Source organism: Canis lupus, chromosome X (assembly GCF_011100685.1).
Source record: "Canis lupus familiaris isolate Mischka breed German Shepherd chromosome X, alternate assembly UU_Cfam_GSD_1.0, whole genome shotgun sequence".
In the NCBI taxonomy this organism is placed as follows: Eukaryota; Metazoa; Chordata; class Mammalia; order Carnivora; family Canidae; genus Canis; species Canis lupus.
Window position 1 is genome coordinate 12,907,096 of NC_049260.1, and position 20,189 is coordinate 12,927,284.

General features: G+C 42.7%; 1 protein-coding gene across 1 annotated transcript in view; it reads right to left on the minus strand.

Moving 5' to 3' along the window:
* Positions 1-2,569: 2,569 nt before the first annotated feature.
* The window catches only part of CTPS2 (CTP synthase 2), a 41,479-nt gene continuing 23,859 nt past the window's right edge, over positions 2,570-20,189 (minus strand). Inside the window, exons 5-14 of the mRNA XM_038588768.1 lie at positions 19,008-19,124; positions 18,495-18,578; positions 17,550-17,630; positions 14,390-14,541; positions 9,997-10,129; positions 7,733-7,821; positions 6,492-6,586; positions 4,434-4,496; positions 4,285-4,328; positions 2,570-2,632 (exon numbers count right to left, since the gene is read on the minus strand). Coding sequence (XP_038444696.1) covers positions 2,570-2,632; positions 4,285-4,328; positions 4,434-4,496; positions 6,492-6,586; positions 7,733-7,821; positions 9,997-10,129; positions 14,390-14,541; positions 17,550-17,630; positions 18,495-18,578; positions 19,008-19,124 — 921 coding nt within the window. The remainder of the gene's footprint in view (positions 2,633-4,284; positions 4,329-4,433; positions 4,497-6,491; positions 6,587-7,732; positions 7,822-9,996; positions 10,130-14,389; positions 14,542-17,549; positions 17,631-18,494; positions 18,579-19,007; positions 19,125-20,189) is intronic.

The window sequence follows — 20,189 nt, forward strand, 5'->3', positions numbered from 1 at the left end:
AACACCAAATATACCTTAGAGTAGGCTCCCGGTTTCCAAATTATTTACTTTTTTAGCTGGAAGGGCCAGAATGACCACTACCCACTATAAGTCATTGTTATTTGCTCAAGTTTAAGCAATTTCCCCAGGCTGCTTGGTATCTGCTGCCTGGTGATTCTATTCCCTTAGCCTTTTTCCTTAATAGGACTTCTCACCATCAGCACAAATGCTGCCTCTCAAGGCTATTTTTCTCTAACAAACTGATCGCAGGCCATAAAGATGTTCAGTAGCAATTAGGTTTTATTGTTCCCATCTCACTTATGAGTATAGAAGCTATCAAAATGCAAAATGCACAGATCCTCAGACTTAGTAATTCCCCTTCTAGGAACTCATCCCATAGAAGTGTGCATGCAGGGGCACAAGGACATATGTACACGGATACTAATTTGCAACATGATTTAAAGTAGCAAAATAATGTACACAACCTAAATATTCATCAGTATGAGACTGGTAAAATAAATGATGGGAGGCACGGGGAAGTTCCCTGTGCCCTGACAGGGAGTGATCAGTACAAAAAGCAAGGAGGCACAGTGTCTCAAGCATGCTAGCCAATGTATTTGTTTAGAAGGAAATAAATACATGTGTGAGTAGAAGGGTTCTCTCTCTCTCTCTCTCTCTCTCTCTCTCTCACACACACACACACACACACACACACACACACACACACATACACACACACAGTGCAAAGAATAGTCAGCCAAGAATTAACCCTGCCAAAGCTATCTAACAGTGGCACCTAGTGGTAAAATTCCTTCCTAGCACCCCCCCCCACCCTCCCCACAAAAAATCACTTCCTATCCCAAAGTATTATCTTAGGAAAGAAAAGCCATGATTTGCCTGCACAGCCATTTCAGCCATTAGTCAGGAAATATGTTTATAATAAAGCCTCATAAGGAACTCTTCACTAGTATCAGGTCTTCTGAACATAGGGCTTAGAAGTACCATCTGGCTGGGAAGTTATGGTTCATTATGGTCCGAATTGCAAGCTATAAAAAGGAGTGAAGAATATCTCTATATCCTTCCATGGAGTGATCTCCAGCATATAATGTTAAGTAAAAAAAGCAAGACAGAAAAAAATGTGCAGAGCATGCTACCATTTATCTAGGAGGAGAGGGGGGTTACAAGTAGATATTTTACTTAGATTTTTAAAATGGTAACCTATCTAAAAAAGAAAGATAACCTATGAAAAATAAAATTAATGACTACTATAAAGGAAGGGAGGGAATAGGACAGAGGAGAGAGGAACAAAAATGGATTTCTAAAAATCAGGGGTTCTCAGTGAGGGCTTTTTTGCTTGTGCCCCCAGGGGATGTTTGGGAGAAATTTTTAGTGTCACAATTAGGGGTTGGGAGGAGTGTACTACTGACATCTAGTGGGTCGAGGGCAAGGATGCTCCTGAATATTCTAAAGTAAGTACACAGGATAGTGCCCCACCACAAAGAATAATCCAGCCCCAAAATGTCAATAGTGCAAATTATATATCTAATAAGGAACTTGTATTTAGAATACGTAAGGAACTCTTACAACCTAATAATACAAAGACAAATAACCCAACTTAAAAACAGGCAAAGGACCTGAATAGACATTTCTCCAAAGATGATATACAAGTGGCCAATAAGCACATGAAAAGATGCTCAATATCCTCAGCTATCAGGGAAATGCAAATCAAAGCCACAAGGAGGGACACCTGGCTGGCTCAGCGGTTGAGCATCTGCCTTTGGCTCAGGGTGTGATCCCAAGGTCCCGGTCCTGGGATTGAGTCCCACATTGGGCTCCCTGCATGGAGCCTGCTTCTCCCTCTGCCTATGTCTCTGCTTCTCTCTCTGTGTTGCTCATGAATAAATAAATAAAATCTTAAAAAAAAAAAAAGCCACAAAGAAATACAACTTCACACCCATGGGGATGGCTATAATCAAAAAGACAGAGAACAATGGGGCATCTGGGTAGCTCAGTCAGTAGAGCACGTAACTCTTGATTCCAGGGTTGTGAGTTTGAGTCCCACGTTGGGTATAGATTCCTTAAAAAGGAAATCTTAAAAAAAAAAGACAGACAATAACAAGTGTTGAGGATACGAAGAAACTGGAACCCTAGTGGGAATATAAGTTGTTGAAAACAGTGGGACAAAAAAAAAAAAAAAGAAACTGGAACCCTAGGAACCCTAGTGGGAATATAAGTTGTAGAAAACAGTGGGACAAAAAAAAAAAAAGAAAGAAAAAAAAAAAAGAAAACAGTGGGACAGTTCCTCAAAAGCTTAAACAGTCACCATATGGCCTACAATTCCACTCCTAGGTGTATATACCCAAATGAAATGAAAACATGTCCACATCACAACTTATATACCAATGGCCATAGCAGCATTATTCATAACAGTCAAAAAGTGGAAAGAACCTAAATGTCCATCAATGGATGAACAGATTAATAAAATCTGTTATAATATAATGGAATATTATTCAGCAATAAGAAGAAACAAAGTACTGATAGATGCTATAACATACACAGACCTTGACAACATTATAGTAAGTGAAAGAAGTCAGTCAGGAAAGGCCACATATTGTATGAGGCCATTTATGCGAAATGTCCAGAATAGGCAAATCTATAGAGACACAAAACAGATTAATGGTTGCCTAGGGCTATGGGTGAGAGTACGTTGGCAGTGTCAGCTAAGGGGTGTGAGGTTCCTTTTGAGGTAAGGAGAATGGTCTCAAATTGATTGGGATTACAGTCTCACAGATCTGTGAATATACTAAAAGCCATTGAATTATGCATTTCGATTGGCTAAATTTTATGGTATATAAATTATATCTCAATAAAACTGTTTTAAAAAGCGATCAAGGGGAGAGCCTGGGTGGCTGAGTCTGTTAAGCATCTGCCTTCGGCTCAGGTCATGATCCCGAAGTCCTGGGATCGAGCCCCTTGTAGGGCTCCCTGCTCAATGGGGAGCCTGCTTCTCCCTCTCCCTGTGCCCCTCCCCCTGCTCACATGCTTACCAGCTCTCTCTCTCTCAAATAAATAAATAAAATCTTTAAAAAAAAAAAAAAGGTGACCACAGGGTGCCTAGCTGGCTCAGTAGGAAGAGCATGCAACTCTTGATCAGGGTCGTGAGTTCTAGTCCCACGTTGAGTGTAGAAATTAGTAAAATAAATAATAAATAAACTTTTAAAAAAGCGATCACAATGGTGAGGCAGGCACTCTGACAGAGTGGGTAGTTATGAAGCACAGAAGGTAGAGGCAAGGAAAGAACGGAGGTCAGGATAAGCTTCCAAGGAAGTTGTTAATCATCAGGTTTGGTATACTTTTTTAATTAAATTCTTCACTGGTTTCATTGAAATTCCATGGAAAGGAAGGTTGCAGGAAGGTGGGACATCTCAGGTATAGGAAATCTCAGGATACATCTAAAAACATCATTCAGATTGTCCAAACATAGACCCCAAGCGTGGGAGGGATGGGGACACCTCCACTTGAATTATATAGAGTATATATTGGGCTGGGTACCATCCACAGTTTCAGGCATATACTGAGAGTCTTGGCACGTATTCCCCATGGATATGGGGGACTGATGTAGCAAAGCCACAGGTGACAGAGCACAGTGGCCTTCAGTCCCAGCCAAGAACCTTGTACTGAATATTTTATAGGAAAAAAAATAAGTGGAAGATGAGGAGCAGTGCAAGGAAGGTCATCACCTTCATTTTAGAAAGGCAGATGACTGCCACTGTGGAGAACAGGTGGACACGGGATGAGTCTAGAGACAGGACAGCCCGTTTATTTGTATTAGCTGTTATAAATTGTTGTCACAGTGGATTTCATCCTTTCCTAAACACTATGCTTGAAAACTGCTACAAAGAGAGATCAGACCTGGACTGTGTGTTTCTTCAAGGCACAGCTGACAAGAGGGACTATTGAGAGCACAGCAGTTTGACATAAAAGTAAAAGTAGCAGTAGGAATAATAATAATAAAATCATATCTAATTCAAAATGTCCCGATGGGGTTTTTGTTGAAAGATTTTATCTATTTATTCATGAGAGACACACAGAGACAGGCAGAGACACAGGCAGAGGGAGAAGCAGGCTCCCTGTGGGGAGCCCGATGCAGGACTCGATCCCAGGACCCAAGGATAACGACCTGAGCCAAAGGCAGATGCTCAATCACTGAGCCATCCAGGCGCCCCAAATGTCCTGATGTTGTAAGGACAGAGCCAGAAACAAAATGACAATGACCCAGCCCAGACAGGTAAACAAACCACTTACCACAGGAACACGGGCATTTGGCTCAAATTCCGTGGAATCAGCATCTGAAGATTAAGAAATGAGGTCAATCATTTACCAGTATTGCTGAAAAATATTTGAAGTAATGAGAATTTGTTTAATAAAAGGGTATTAGCAAACAGCAGGCCTACCTTTCAAGTTAAGGCAGTTTCTTGCAAACTCTATCACTGCCAGTTGCATCCCAAGGCAAACTCCTATTGGAAAAAACATATATATAAAGCAAATGAACATACTTTGTATTACTTCGTAACACTCCGAGAGGGCAAGACTGCCTGCCGGGTTAACAGCTGGACCCTCCGCACTCCGAACCTCTGTGGCAGAGGCAGGTGAGGGGATTCGACTCTCCCCCATTCTCGGGACTTGAGGAAGAAGGAATTTGAGGGCAGGAAAGGGCAAGAGAAGACAGAGCAAGGTCCAAAATTGCAGTGTATGTGTGGGTTGTGGGGCTATCCCAGAGCATCTGGTGCCTTCCAAGACTATCTAATAACATCCCGACTCAAGAGGTGGACTTCACATGCCCTCTCCTCAGAGGGCAACCTCAGGCTGGCCAGCAGACTGGGATCTAAAGAGCCAGAAGTGTGTGCCAGGCTGCTGGGGGGCAGCAGCGGTGTGGGGGTGGGGGGCGGGCCTCTCCATGCAGGCCTGAGCACCGTGGACAGCATAGAAGGGAGGGGCAGGATGGAACTGAACCAGAAAGCAAACACCTGCATAGCCCCAAGCCCACTGCCACAGGGATGGGCCCTCCCCGCACCTCCACATCCACCGATTCTCTCCGCGAAACAAAGGCCAAGGAGCATTCCAGATGCTTTTATAGACATATCTAAGCTATACGAGGAACTCCTCAGAGAAGAGCAACCATATCCTTGGCACACTAGAGCAAAAGTTGGTGAGCGTGAAAGAGCTGAGTGCTTTGCAGGGGTGCGGGGAGACACTTCTGAAAGTTCCATATGGCTAAGGCAGAAAGGGATGTGGTGTTAAAAGAGAAAGCTGAAGAGCTGCAAACCATTCTATACGGTGGAAACTATCTGAAGAACACTAAGCGCGTTTAGACAAAAACCAAACAAGATGACCTCAGAAGAAGATAGTGGCCAGATGAGGGCTACAACAAAGCAAGGGAGCAAGGCATCGAACTACTCCTGGCTTCTCTTTTGAAAATGGATCCCAGGTGGAGACCATGAAGGAAGCCATTCAAAGGACAGGAGGCAGTGGGGAAAATGAATATAGTGTGCAGATACTGTAAAAGGCACGGAAGCCAGTCCCCTCACTCATAAGCCCACCAGTACAGCCACGCAGAGGGCAAAACACAGCCTCTCCCCACTTCCCTTCCCATACCCCTTCCCACACCCCTGCCCCTGCCCCAATCCCCACCTGCAGAGTTGCCTTTATCCCATTGAGGGGCCCTCTCATGTGGTTTCACTCATCCACAACCCATGCTTTGCAATTTGAACAAACACATTGGGGCACCTGGGTGGCTCGGTGGTTAAGTGTCTGCCTCTGGCTTGGGTCATGATCTCGGGGTCTTGGAATTGAGTCCTGCATCAGGATCCCCACAGGGAGCCTGCTTCTCCCTCTGCCTTTGTCTCTGCCTCTCTCTCTCTCATGAATAAATAAATAAATAAATAAAATCTTTAACTCAATCAATCAATCAATAAAATATGAACAAAGGCATTAAAAAGACCTGGCTCTACCAAATTTTAGCAGAGCTCTTCTGTGACACAGGATGGTCTTTTCTAGCTCAAAGTGGTGAAAAGATGGATCTGAGTGAAAACAGGGGAAGGCAAGGGCAGGTGTACACAGTGACTTCTCCCAGCCTCTTGATACCCAACCAGAACAGTGGTAAGTTCTCCCAGGTCAACAACCTTCGCTATATAGGGCCAGACAGTAAAGATTTTAGGCTTTCCAGCCTGCTAGTCTCAAACTCTGCCATTGCACTATAAAAGCAGCTGCAGACGGTATGTAAACACATTGATGTGCTTTACTCCAATAAAATCTTATTTACAAAAACAGGCCATGAACCAGGATGGCCTGCAGAACATTGTTTGCTGACCCCTATGGCAGACTATTTGGCACCTAAATATTCAAATCCAACTTCACACCCTTCATGTTAGGAAACCCTAAGAAATGTTACCCCTACTAGATATCAACAGTCTAATAAACTCATAGTTAGGATGCATAAACATGAGTTTTACCCAGGAAAGGTATCTTCTTTGCCCGGGCCCAAGAAATGGCCTGGAGTTTCCCCAATGTTCCTCGGATTCCGAAGCCTCCTGGCACAAGAACGCCACTGCAATCAACACAAGACAAGGGTGAATTTGACATTGTTTTTGCTTTTAAAACTCTCATTTTCAGCCCCTCATGCTTACTGATCCCGAGTCCAATGCTTGGCATCACTGCTAGAGAATATGCTTGAGGTCTAGTTTCAGAATCGATCACGTGATTTTACATCCTGAACTCCTCCCAATGTCATGAAGAAGAGGCAATAATTTTTCACAACTGACTTTGATAAATATATTTTTTGATAGGTCTCTGTGGTATGTGAGCATAGTGACTGAGAAACTAAGTGAATTAAAAATACCACTGAGAAGGATGCTGGGGTGGCTCAGCAGTTGAGCGTCTGCCTTTAGCTCAGGTCGTGATCCAGGGTCCTGGGATCGAGTCCCACATCGGGCTCCCCACAGGGAGCCTGCTTCTCCCTCTGCCTGTGTCCCTGCCTCTCTCTGTGTGTTTCTCATGAATAAATAAATAAAATCTTTTTTAAAAATGCCACTGAGAGAATTATCTGAATAAAAAAAGATTAAGGTTCTTTTAAAAACACTATTAGAAAGATGTTAAGACCTCTTGCATAATCAGAAAGAGTTAAACTGGTAAAATCAGCCTAAGATTTCAATTGCTAATTAAATAGCAACACATGAAAGTCTCTTGGCTAGGAGACACTCAAAAGACCTGGCAAACACTCATTGGACAAGACAAAAATTCAAGAGCTAACCGGGAGGGTCATGCTACCCTCACAGTACAGTGTTGCTCCCAAAAGTTCTGTCGATTACTTATAAAATAAAACCTAGAATCAAATGATGTAAAAAAGAAAATATAACCAAGAGAGAAGAGTTGTCGTCCTTGTATTTTAATTTTGCATATGTAAGATCTATTTCTGCATATTTCAGAATCAACACACTTTCTCCCCAATACAGGATCTCCATCCTCCCCTGAAATAAAACCCATTTCCAATGCACATTCCACGAACATGAATGTGGCACATTTCAAAGAAAGTGAGGTGAGGCTACAGTGTGATCCCCCTTAATGACCAAGAGTACAACAGACAACCAACCTTTCAAAACACACACATAAATTAGGAATTGGGGGTAAATCAAATTGTTACAGAAAAAGCACAGTGGTATTCTCATAACTGGTATGGACAGTCCTCAGCACTCACTCAGCTTTGCAGAGCTTCTGCCAAGCTTCATGGAATTTCACAGGGTCCTCAGTTTCGGTGGTCTGCTCCAGATCAATGGAGTCTATATACTAAAAAAAAAAATCCAGTAGATTAAAGGAACATTCAAGAAAAGTAGATACTCAAAAATACTCGAGGCATCTAACACTATGCCCCAACTATTCAGTGACTACTTATTATGCAAACATTGCACCGGTCACTTAGGATAGGAAACCACAATCTCTGTCTTGGGGTTCTTATAATTTTCCAGGAAGACTACAGACCCAAATAAACAGGCACTCACACCATAGAGTGATAGTGGCTATGATGGGCAAAGAGAATGCTGTGGAAATAAGTAGGAGCCACACGTAAGCTAGATCTAGACACTGCAGGAAAGATGGGAAGGAGCACCATCGGGGAAGGTCTTTAGGGAGGCGATGTCCGAGAAGCTCAGCCCTCGAGGATGAGCATGTGCGTGCAAGTTGGGAGGCTGGAGGGGGAGCTGTGTCAGTCACAGCGGGGAGGGGAGGCAAAGGAACAGCTTGCATGAAACCTCAGAGGGAAGAGACAAAGCGGTGGTCACTCTGGAGCCCTCAAAACAGACTCCACCCACAGAGAGTTTACATTTGAAGCCATTGGAAAGTCTTTAGGAACAGAGAGAACAGGGATGTCTGGGTAGCTCAGCGGTTGAGCATCTGCCTTTAGCTCGGGTCATGATCCCAGGGTCGCAGGATCGAGTCCCACATCAGGCTCCCTTCATGGAGCCTGCTCCTCCCTCTGCCTGTGTCTCTGCCTCTCTCTCTGCGTCTCTCATGAATAAATAAAATCTTTTTTAAAAATTACTATCTGAATATATAACATAAAAAATTTTAAAGGCTTTATAAAATTTGTAATCTAATAATTTACTATTGCTGTTTTCTTTTTTCTACAAGGGGTGGGGGCCGTGAAAGAGTGGGAAGAGCAAGAAGTGAAGTGTTCCTTGGAAAGCCACAAATAAAAAGTAATTACAGGGGCGCCTGGGTGGCTCAGTAGGTTAAGTGCTGGGCTCTTGATTTCAGCTCAGATATGATCTCGTGGTCATGAGATCAAGCCCCATGTCCAGCTCCATGCTCAACAGGGAGTCTGCTGGAGATTCTCTTTCTTTCCCTCTACCTCTTCCCCCATACTCTCTATCTCTCAAAAATAAATAAATAAATAAATAAATAAATAAATAAATAAATAAATAAATAAATAAATAAAATGAAGCAAATCTTTTTTTAAAAAGTGATTACTGGGATCCCTGGGTGGCGCAGCGGTTTGGCGCCTGCCTTTGGCCCAGGGCGCGATCCTGGAGACCTGGGATCGAATCCCACGTCGGGCTCCCGGTGCATGGAGCCTGCTTCTCCCTCTGCCTGTGTCTCTGCCTCTCTCTCTCTCTCTCCCTGTGTGACTATCATAAATAAATAAAAATTTAAAAAAAAAAAGTGATTACAGTAGGAGGAGGCTAGAAAGGTGAGAGAAAAGTCAGATAGGTCCTAAGTCGGAAGTTAGTAAATTTCTTAGACATATACATGAGTATCTTTTTGCTCATTACATAAAAATTTCACCATTTAAATCAAGATAATAAGGCTTGCTGGACTGGACGCCTGGGTGGCTCAGCAGTTGAGCATCTGCCTTTGGCTCAGGGCATGATCCCGGGGTCCTGGGATCGAGTCCCACAATGGGCTCTCTGCAGGAAGCCTGCTTCTCTCTGCCTATGTCTCTGCCTCTCTCTCTGCATCTCTCATGAATAAATAAATAAAATATTTTTTAAAAATATAATAAGGCTTCCTTAAATCATGGTATACCTGTATAGAATATCATTAAATATAACATATGTGTCTAGAAAGATATGTATCAAACTGGGAAGGACAGGTGCAACAGAGAAATAGGATTTCAAGGAGGAGGTATCTTCCGCTTTCTGTATTTTACATGATGCTTTGTTTCAATTTCCCACGTTGAGCATGTACTATTTCTATATCTAACAAAGACAAAGAATATACTCAAAGTATATATATGAAGTCCTCCAGACTTCATCCCATACACCTTTTTCCTTTGCTGACTTTGCTCTGTAACCTTTCACTGTACTAAATCTTAGCCACAAATCCTGCTGTATACTAAGTACTATAAGTCCTCCTGGTGACATCAATCCTGGCAGCAGTCTCGGGCTCCTTCAACACAACCTGTCTCTGAAACATGAGATATCACAGTGAATAACTGAAATATGAGGAAGACCAGCCGGGGCTTACCATCAGATTCAACTTGTGGTTGATGGCCAAGGCTGAATGTTCCAGGGCTTTGAACACGGAGGCATAGCAGTCGCTGAGCTTGGTGTATTTGCCAACCAAGGCTATGGAGCACATTTTCTGCAACCTTTCGTACCTGAGATGAAAGGCATGCTTAAAGGTTATATGCATGTAATATAACATCACAAATATAATGACAGGCATTGTTCTTATCCCAAGGCACTTTTTAAAACCTTAAGAGCAGATGAGCCTCGAACTTGATGTGCTTGACTCAAATACCCACCCCACCCCCAGTGAATGAAAATCTGTGTGTCAATAGATTGCAAACTCATAAGCAACCTCAACGTTGGCTTACTAAGCAGGCATGGATATAAATCCAAGTAAAGTGTATCAAAGAAACAGTTAAAAGCATTAAAAATAAAAAACTCTCCTTATCTCATAAACATGAGCTGTCCTTAAATTCGTTGATAAGGTGACATTGTATAAGAAAATTCATTCTGAATGTCAACAGGAAACATTTCAATATTAAGTTTGTAAGGTGACATTATATAAGAAAATGCATTCAAACTGTCTACATTAAACATGGTTACAGTCCCAGCTGGCCCACAAAGGCAGGTTATTCATGGCATGCCCAAAGAATGTCACTCAGAGACATTTAGATCATTTTTACGAGAAAATTCCAATCTGAATAAGATGCCAATCACAGTTTACCACTTAAGACACCATGTTTACTGTTGCTTTGGCTAGAAATTCTGTATAACGAACACAAAAATGGTCTGGTCTGGTACTAACTATGTAGAAACATCATTTTGGGGCTGAAGATGTTTTAGGGCCTGGAAGCAAACCATCCCCCAAACACCTTACTGTGAGCAGGAATCTCTTTCATACCAACATCTGCAAAATGTGCCAGACAAATATAATTGCAAATAGGCTGGAAGGAGAAGAATGCATAAGAAGCTAAGAAGTTAAAAGTGACAGTAAAGGTGACTTTCTAGGAAGGTGACTGAAGCCCCTCAGAGAAGGCTGCTAAACCTTTAGCTTGTTACTGAATTTTATGTTGCTCTGGAGATTGTGTGGCTGCCCATGCTTCACCCCATCTCTACATAAAAGACACAGATGACGAAGCAAGTTGGTATCAAGGCAAGATTCTGATACATTGTCAGAGGGAAGCACTCCCCTTGCCAGGTTTGACCCTGGAGAACTGGCGGTCACAACCACATCTGAGCACACCAGCTGGGCTGAGTTCTTAACCCCTATTCTCACTCCTCCACTGAAGGAGGAATGTCAGTTCTGCTCCCGGGAAGGAAGCAGGACTGGGGTCCTCACCATCACTCCCTCCTACTCACCTAGTCTGGTCTATCAGGGGAGGAGGAGTCACTTGGCAGCCAGGTGAAACAGGTGAGTCTATTGGCCCACATGTCCCAGGGAAACAGGTCCCTGCACGCTCTCTTTCCCTCTCGGGCCTACAGGCTAGGCTCACCGGGCCCTGTCCACACCAGCCAAGCTCTCACATGCTCTCCACCTGGCCATCAGCTGGGTGTGAGGGGCCAGCCGCTTTGCTGCTTCGCAGGCCCACCCCATAGGCAGGTCCCCAGTGAGTTGAGCTGTCCCCACTTTGGCCTGGGGTCCCAGGTGAGCTCTGCCATCCAATTCCACCAGGGACCCCTGGCTTCTGAACAGCACTGGACCTCCACGAACAAGGCAGCCCTTTGACCTCTGCCTTCCTGTATCTCTCTACAGGCTGTAGTGAGAGCACAGTACATACTGTCATTACCAATAAATCAATATCATCATGAAGGACCGATGCTCAATTTCCTTTTGCTTGAAGACTGCAGTGAGCTGAATAGCAACCCCCCAAAACATATGTCCCCCAGAATCTGTGGATGTAACGATATTTGGAAGAAGGGTCTTTGTGGACACAATTAAGGATCTCGAGATGAGATCATCTTGGATTAGGTTGAGCCCTATGTCCAAAGACAAGCATCCTTATACAAGAAAAGAAGAGGAGGGGAAAAAAGAGAGAGAGAGAGAGAGAAGAGGAGAGACATAGAGAAGGCCATGCAATGACAGAGGCAGAAACAGGACACCAAGGATTGCCAGCAGTTCCAGAAGCTGGACCGGTTTCTCCCTCATAGCCTCCGGAAGAAACCAATCCTGCTGATGCCTTCATTTTGAACTTCCGACCTCCACAACTGGGAGAGAATACATTTCTGCTATTTGATGCCACCCAGTTTGTGGTCATTTGTTACAGCAGCCAAAGAAACGAACATGAAAACCAAACACTGGCTTTAAGAAGCACAGAAGCATAGAGTATAATTTAGAGCTACTTCCAATCAAAGGAATGAAATATCAAAATTTCTAGATCAGCCCCAAGCTACTCAGAAAATTCCTCCAAAGCAACTGATTCCTTAAGCATTCTGGAGGGCAGGAACTTAACTATAACATCATGCAGGACACTATCTAAATTCAGAAACTGCACTTTGCTCCTGATATTACTTGCCATAGAAAATTCTTAAACACTTTCTAAATCTTGAAGTGACAGGGCAAGAGCACTTCAGTCTATTGATCGTCTACCAAGGTCAGTGATTTTGTCACCATCAAACCATTTTAATTATTTTTACCATCTTCAGTAACCAATATTCAGCGCCCCATGGAGATTAAGGTCTCATGTTTTCTCTCATAATTATCACAATGTATCCCCTGTTATATATGGATGGGAGAACAGGTCCAGAGAGGTTGGGTAATCCACCCAAACTCACACAGCTAGTGAGAGGCGAAGCTGAGATCTCAGTCCAGCGTGTCTGATGCCAGAGCTTACTTTTTTTTTTTATTGAGATACACGTGACATAAAATATTATCAGTTTCAGGTATATGACATAATGATTCAATATTTGTATGTATTATGAAATGATCACCACAATTAAGTCTAATTAACATCCATCCATTAACATCTAATTTTTTTTTCTTATGATGAGAACTTGTGATGAGATCTATTCTTTAGCAACACCGGAGCCCATGTTTGTAACTGCTGCCCGTACCTAAGCTGCACAAAAAGCCAGGCAGTTGGGACTTTATGGAGTTATGCCTTTGTCTACATTTAGTAAGAGAAAATAGGTGACAAGAATTTAATTTCCACATGACTTCAAATAAGACAAACCTTGCTAAAATTAATATCATGGTCTTAAAGCTAAAACCTGTCTGAGGTTTTAATAACAATGCTGACAGTTAATAACTGCAGGATGAAGCAATAATGTCAGAGCCTAAACCTTTCATTCAAGGGAATTTCCTTTAGGAAATGTTAGCCAAATCTTAAAAAACAAGTACTAACTACAAGGGCACGTGGCTGGCTTAGTCAGAAGAGCATGCAGCTCTTGATCTCAGGGTCGTGAGTTCAAGCCCCACATTGGGTGTAGACACTACTAAAAAATACATAAACTTAAAGGGACGCCTGGGTGGCTCAGTGGTTGAGCATCTGCCTTCGGCTCTGGGCGTGATCCCATGATCCCAGGATCGAGTCCCACATTGGGCTCCCTGCATGGAGCCTGCTTCTCCCTCTGCCTGTGTCTCTGCCTCTCTCTCTCTCTGTGTGTCTCTCATGAATGAATAAATAAAATCTAAAAATAATAATAATAATAATAAACTTAAAAAAAAAACGGCAAAAACCTGTGACATTTAAACCTGTTTAAAATATCAGAAACTCGGGGTGCCTGGGTGGCTCAGTCAGTTGAGTGTCTACTTTCAGCTCAGGTCATAATCTTGGAGTCCTGGGATTGAGCTCCACATCATGCTCCCTGCTCAGTGAGGAGCCTGCTTCTCCCTCCCAAAAGCTCTCTCACTATCTCTCTCTCTCAAAAAAATAAATATTTTTTTAAATAATAAAATACTCAGAAACTGAGAAAGAAACCAATCAAAATACTTCCAGAATTTTAAAAAATCATTCCAGAATCCAAATTCCTTCAATTCACTTTCATTTAAGTAGAACAAAATCAAAAGCCACAGAATCTTCAAAGAATACGGCAAAACACTCCACTAATGTGTTACAGCTTTAGGGAATCCTAAAGCCCCTTTAGGGGCTCAGCGGTTCAGCACCTGCCTTTGGCCCAGGGCATGATCCTGGAGTCCTGGAGTCCAGGGATCGAGTCCCCCATCGGGCTCCCGGCATGAAGCCTGCTTCTCCCTCTGCCTGTGTCTCTGCCTCTCTCTCTCTCTCTATCATGAATAAATAAATAAATTTTTAAAAAAATAAAAAATAAAAAATAAAGCTTTAGATAAATTCAGACCAAAACATATACATACAGAAAGTTGAATGTGACATAGGTATACTTAAGGTATGTCTCAATCCTTATTCCAAACCCAAGAATTATTAAAGACTACATTAGTAATTCCTTTCACATACCTGTCAGCCATATTTCTCCACTTGAAAAGCAAATTACTCGCAGAATCACCAATGGGCAGATCCAATCTCTCTTTAAAATATTTAACAATGCCTTGTTCCTCCAAAAGCACTGGCACTCGATATGTGGATGAAACATCATGGATACATATGACCTGATTAATGATGATAAAACACCATATTTAAATGACATGCCTCAGATATGCCACAAGAATGAGTTCAAGAATGAATCAAAACTCGAGAGACAATGGTAGTTCATTTATACTGACTGAAGAAAACCAAAAGCCCAGTGACCCAAACAAGAGGCAGAATTAACACAAGCTTAGTTTGACCCAATTATAAAACTCTTTGAACTCATTATTCCAACTCTAGAAACATGAATGCTGTGGTAGGACTTATTTGATATATCTCTATACATACATGTATAGAGAGAATCTGGTCTTTGTTCTCAATTCCTGGCACAAAGCTTCAAAAATCTCTGGAAATTCCTGAGTGACAGAGGTATCTTTGTTATGCTAATGAGGCGACTAACGGTGGGCCCTAGGTGGCTTCAGGATGGGAACTGGTCACCAGAAAATCCAACAAAGTTAGACTGGAACTTTCAGGCACCTGACCTCCAAGGATAATAAGGGGGTTGGAAGAATGAGTTCAGTCACTTGACCAATGGTTTACTCAATCATGCCTAGATAGTGAAACCCCCATAAAAAAAAATCTCTGGACACCAAGACTCAGGCGAGTGTTCTGGTTGATAAATTTATAAATGTACCAGGAGGGTGGCACAGCCTGACTCCACGAGGACAAAAGCTCCTGAGCTTGGGACCTCCCAGGTCTTGCCCTATGCATCTCTTTATCTGGCTGTTCATTTGCACTCCTTATAATAAAATGGTAATAGTAAGTATAACATTTCTTGAGTTCCATGAGTCATTCTAGAGAATTACCGAACCCGAAGGGATTATTGGAAGCCCCAAATTTGTAGTTAGCCAGGCAGAAATGTAGGTGGCTTAGAACAGTGGAAACTTGTGGCTGGTGCCTGATGCGGAGGGCAGTCTTGTAAAGAATTCGGCCCTCAAATTTGCGGAGTTTGATGCTCATTCCAGGTAGTTAGTGTCAGAGTTGAATTGCAGGACCCCAGCTGGAGTCAGAGAATTGGTGTTGAAACATGGATGCTTTATGTGTCAATGTCCAAGACACACGGCCCAAGGTATCACCATCTAAGTCCCCTTCATTTGGATATATTTTCAAACACACACTGAACCCAAATTAATTACACCTGTTAAAGGAGAACAGCTCCTTTAAATGCCAGGTGTTATGGTTGTTTTTCACATTCACCCTAACAAGCTTTCACCACCCTCTCAAGTATATCCAAAGGGACTACTGGCAGGCATTTAAGGATCTGCCACATTCTAAATCAATGCCAAGAAATGTTCTGCTAACTCTGTGTTCCATCTTCCCAAATCCATAGCCAAATCCACCCAAGGGTTCCTAAGCTGTTTGAACATTACCAACCTAATGCTTAGGACTATTGTGCCTCACTCTGCATACACCAAAGCAATTCAAAGTGCCAAGATGTCACTGATATGAGCTCCAGACCAACCACAGATTAAAACTAAATCTCTGGGCAGCCCAAACTCCCACAGTGGAAGACATGGAATGTGGAACTATTTACTCATTTATCCTCCAAGCCAGAGAGATTTTTTTCAAATGTCATGGTAATGACCACATCCATACAGATGTCTCGGGATCCCTGGGTGGCGCAGCGGTTTGGCGCCTGCATTTGGCCCAGGGCGCGATCCTGGAGACCCGGGATCGAGTCCCACATCGGGCTCCCGGTGCATGGAGCCTGCTTCTCCCTCTGCCTGTGTCTCTGCCTCTCTCTCTCTCTCTCTCTCTCTGTGACTATCATAAATAAATAAAAATTAAAAAAAAAAAAAACATACAGATGTCTCTGACCCTCCATCCCTTCCTCAGGAAACTAGAGAAGATCTTTAAATGCAGGTTCACCAGGAACCAAGAAACAGGAGCATTAATTCACATTAGAAAAAAACAACACGCTGAAAAATGACTAATAAACTAACCTGTGGACTGCTGGGAGAGAATGTTTTCTGGAATCTCTAGTTCTATCGAAAACAGGCTCTGGATGGTCAGAAATTTGCATTCTTCCCTTCCCAGAGCTCTCAATAATCCAACTCTGAAAACTGTATCCTCCTTCCATTTCAGTAACCAGGTTACATTTATATAATACAGACACAAAGTCCTATTTACCAATAGGAAGGACACAAAAAACAACAGGAAAAAAAACTAAAGTGGCTTAATGACATTACAAATACAGGAGAGTCCTTTAAACTTGCTATCATCACATTTTTCAAAAGAGTTCAGACTCATGTGCCGACCCTGAAGCCTCAGGCAGGAGGCAGGAGCCTGTGCACTAAACTTCCTCCATAGATAAAGAAACCCAAGGAGATGGTTTCTAGGCTTCAAAGAACCCAGGGCTAATCTGGAAAAAAAAAAAGGTTTCTGCCAAACCTCACCCTTTTCCTGAGCACCATTCATATCGCTTTTTAAACTACAGCCAGCTCTGATCCCTTACAACTAAACCTTATTGCAAACAAGAGACAGATAAGAGAATGAAAGAAAAAAGAAAAAGCTTTCAGATCCCCAGGTGGAAAGTCCTGCAGGACAGAGGTCTTGAGCCCAAATCACAGTACAGTTTCTATAGCAATGAAGTGAACTGAGGCCACTGATGTGATCAGAAGTGATGGTGTGAATGTCAATGGAACCGGCAGCCTGGGGAAAGTTAAGCTATAACATGTACAAAGCAGAAATCGCAGCAAAAGCAGTAAGTGTCCTGGAAAGACAAGATAAACAGACGATAAGCAGGCTTCACACGGTTCTCTCTCTCTAGAAGTTTGACTGTAAGCTAAAAAGCCCACCTAGTTTTGTACCTGTAACTTAAGGAGTGATTATGCCAAGAAACATGATCTACCTAAGGAATCAAGGGTCTCAGATTGCTCCCTTCAGGGCACGGGAGCCGTGGCTGGATATGAATCTCCCAAAGCCTTCATAAATGCCGTGAGAAGTAATACGATCATTTAAGAGATGCAAAACATTAGCATCAGCAGAAGTGCCTGCCGCAAGGCACTCAGAGCTCAGGAGCAGCACTAACCTGTTCAGGGTTCACGTGACAAAACATGGAAATCTTTTCCTTCACAGCCATTTCGATGGGCGTTGAACTTCGGCAGACAATCTGTCAAAGTCAGTTGTGCACAGGTCAGCAAGAGGGAATCTGGCTGTTCATGCCGCCGTTCATTCTCTATATTAATTTCTTCTTACAGCCAGAGATTTGACCAAGTACGTACCTGTTCATTCTGGGCATGCCACTGGACTATTAGAAACACCTGAGCGCTAATATAAGCAAGCAGAATCAAACTCAATACACATCTACCAGTAAGCACTCAAAATGTCTAGGCATCTCTAGTGAACAAGAGTGAAGGTTCACAAATGTTGTCTCTTTGGATACAAGAACAGAGCTAGACCAAAGGTTGGCAAACTTTTTCTCTAAAGGGCCAGATAGCAAACATTTTAGGTTTTGCAAGTCAAGAAGCTACTGTCCCAACTACTCAGTTGTATCATTGCAAGACAAAGGCAGCTGTGCACGAATGTAAGCAACAGACCGTACCACATTCCATTAAGACTTTCTTTATAGGCAGCAGGCCTCCAGGCTGTTACTTGCCAACCTCTGATATAGACCATTGGTGATAACTGGATTACTTGTTATAATAAGGGCAATGACAGCCCACTGTACTGGGTGTCAGGAAAATCTGCAAGGTCCCACCTCACACTAAAGGACCCAGGGACTGTAAAAATGACGGGACACTGCACTTGTCTAGCTGTCAATGTGGCCAATTCGAGGACCTGGAGGAGAACAGATGGCCAATTTAGAAATATGTGAAGCTACCCTTGAGGATATGGGAATAAGCCTTCCCTGGCCCCAGATACAAAAACCTCAGTGTCATAGGAATCATTGAGAGATAAAAAGGACTTAGATGATGTTATAGATCAAAAAATGGAGGTCCTATTCCAAGAAATTTACCCATTCTCCTTTACTCACCAGATCAGGAGACAGGCCTAACCCCCTCAGCGCACGGACACTATTTTGTGTGGGTTTGGTTTTTTGTTCTCCGGTAGCACTGGGCTGAAAAGAAATGGGTCACTGTCAGTATACCGGACATTTAGCTTTTCTGGATAATGAATGGCTCCCTAGTCTAAAATGTGGAAAAAAAGAGGTGCCCGGGTGGCTCAGTGGTTGAGCATCTGCCTTCAGCTAGGGTCGTGATCCTGGCGTCTTGGGATTGAGTCCCACATCAGGGTTCCCACAGGGAGCCTGGTTCTCCCTCTGCCTGTGTCTCTGCCTCTCTCTCTGTGTCTTTCATGAATAAATAAAATATTTTTAAGATAAATAAATAAAATGTGGAAAAAACAGGCAGTTTCTCCTTTGCTGTCCTGTCCGCTGCTCCCTTATAGTGTTTCAATAAACTTCTATCTCCTTATAAAGTGTGGACCAAACAGAATATCACAGGAAGATTTCTAGAAGTTGCTGTCTATACTTATCTGGAAAGCTCACCTGTGGGACAAGGCTAACATGGATATTACAGAAATTTTCTCTTTTTGCTTTAAACTGGAATTGTCTGAATGCTTCCACAAATGGCATCCCTTCAATGTCTCCAATGGTGCCACCCAACTGGGAATAGAAAAAAAAAAAGACACAAGTGATCTTCCACAGCATACAGACTAATAGAAACGTCACTAATAAACAGAGCACAAGAACATATGTTTATAAATATACTAAAAATCATGGCATTTTACACTTTAGGCAGGTGAGATTTGTAATAGATAAATTACATCTCGCTAAGCTGTTTGACATAAAACGGAAAAGCATTGTACGTTTAAGAGAGACAGGAAGCAAAGGAAAGAGACGAGGAGGGAAACCAAGAAGAAAAGGTGCAGGATGACAGAGCCAGGTAAGCAGGTGAGAGAACAGGAGAAGCATCAAGAAGGGAAAAGAAATCGGGGTCAAGGAGGACTTTCAGTGGTGCCTAGGGAGCTCAGGTGGTTAAGCCTCTGACTTTTGGTTTTGGCTCAGGTCATGATCTTGGAGTCGTGGGATCAAGCCCTGTGTCAGGCTCAGGGATCAGTGAGGCGTCTGCCTGAGATTTTCTCTCTCCCTCTCCCTCTACCTCTCCCTACTCTCTAAAATAAATAAATAAAACTTTTTTTCTTTTTTTTTAAAGGAGGGCTTTAAGAATGACCTGATTCCTGTGTTTATAAGATCACCCTGCCTGCTGTGTGGAGATATGGACTAAGTTAAGTAAATCAATTCTGCTATCTCTGATTCAGTTGGATTTTACAGGTAGTAAATCCCCCCAACCCAGAAAAATGGAGGATCATTATAAAGCTGTCAACCCTTCCTCTCACCAAGACTGAAAAACAAATGTTTACAAAGAAAGGAAGACTTTAATAGAAAGGAATTCTTTTATTTTTATTTTTTTTTAATTTTTTTATAGAAAGGAATTCTTTTTTTTTTTTTTTTTTTAGAAAGGAATTCTTAAGCAGCCAAAAAGATTCCAGAATATAGGCCACTGAGGAGTGAGATCAGCTAGTTTCTACCAGTGGTCCACTTGGAAGGCAGAACTCAAATCCAGTGACTCCAATGACTATATGAGAACAGAGCCACCTGGCTCTGCCTGGTGTGAAATAGTGCCCTCTCACTCTCTCTCTCCCTCTCCACGTACAACACACACACACA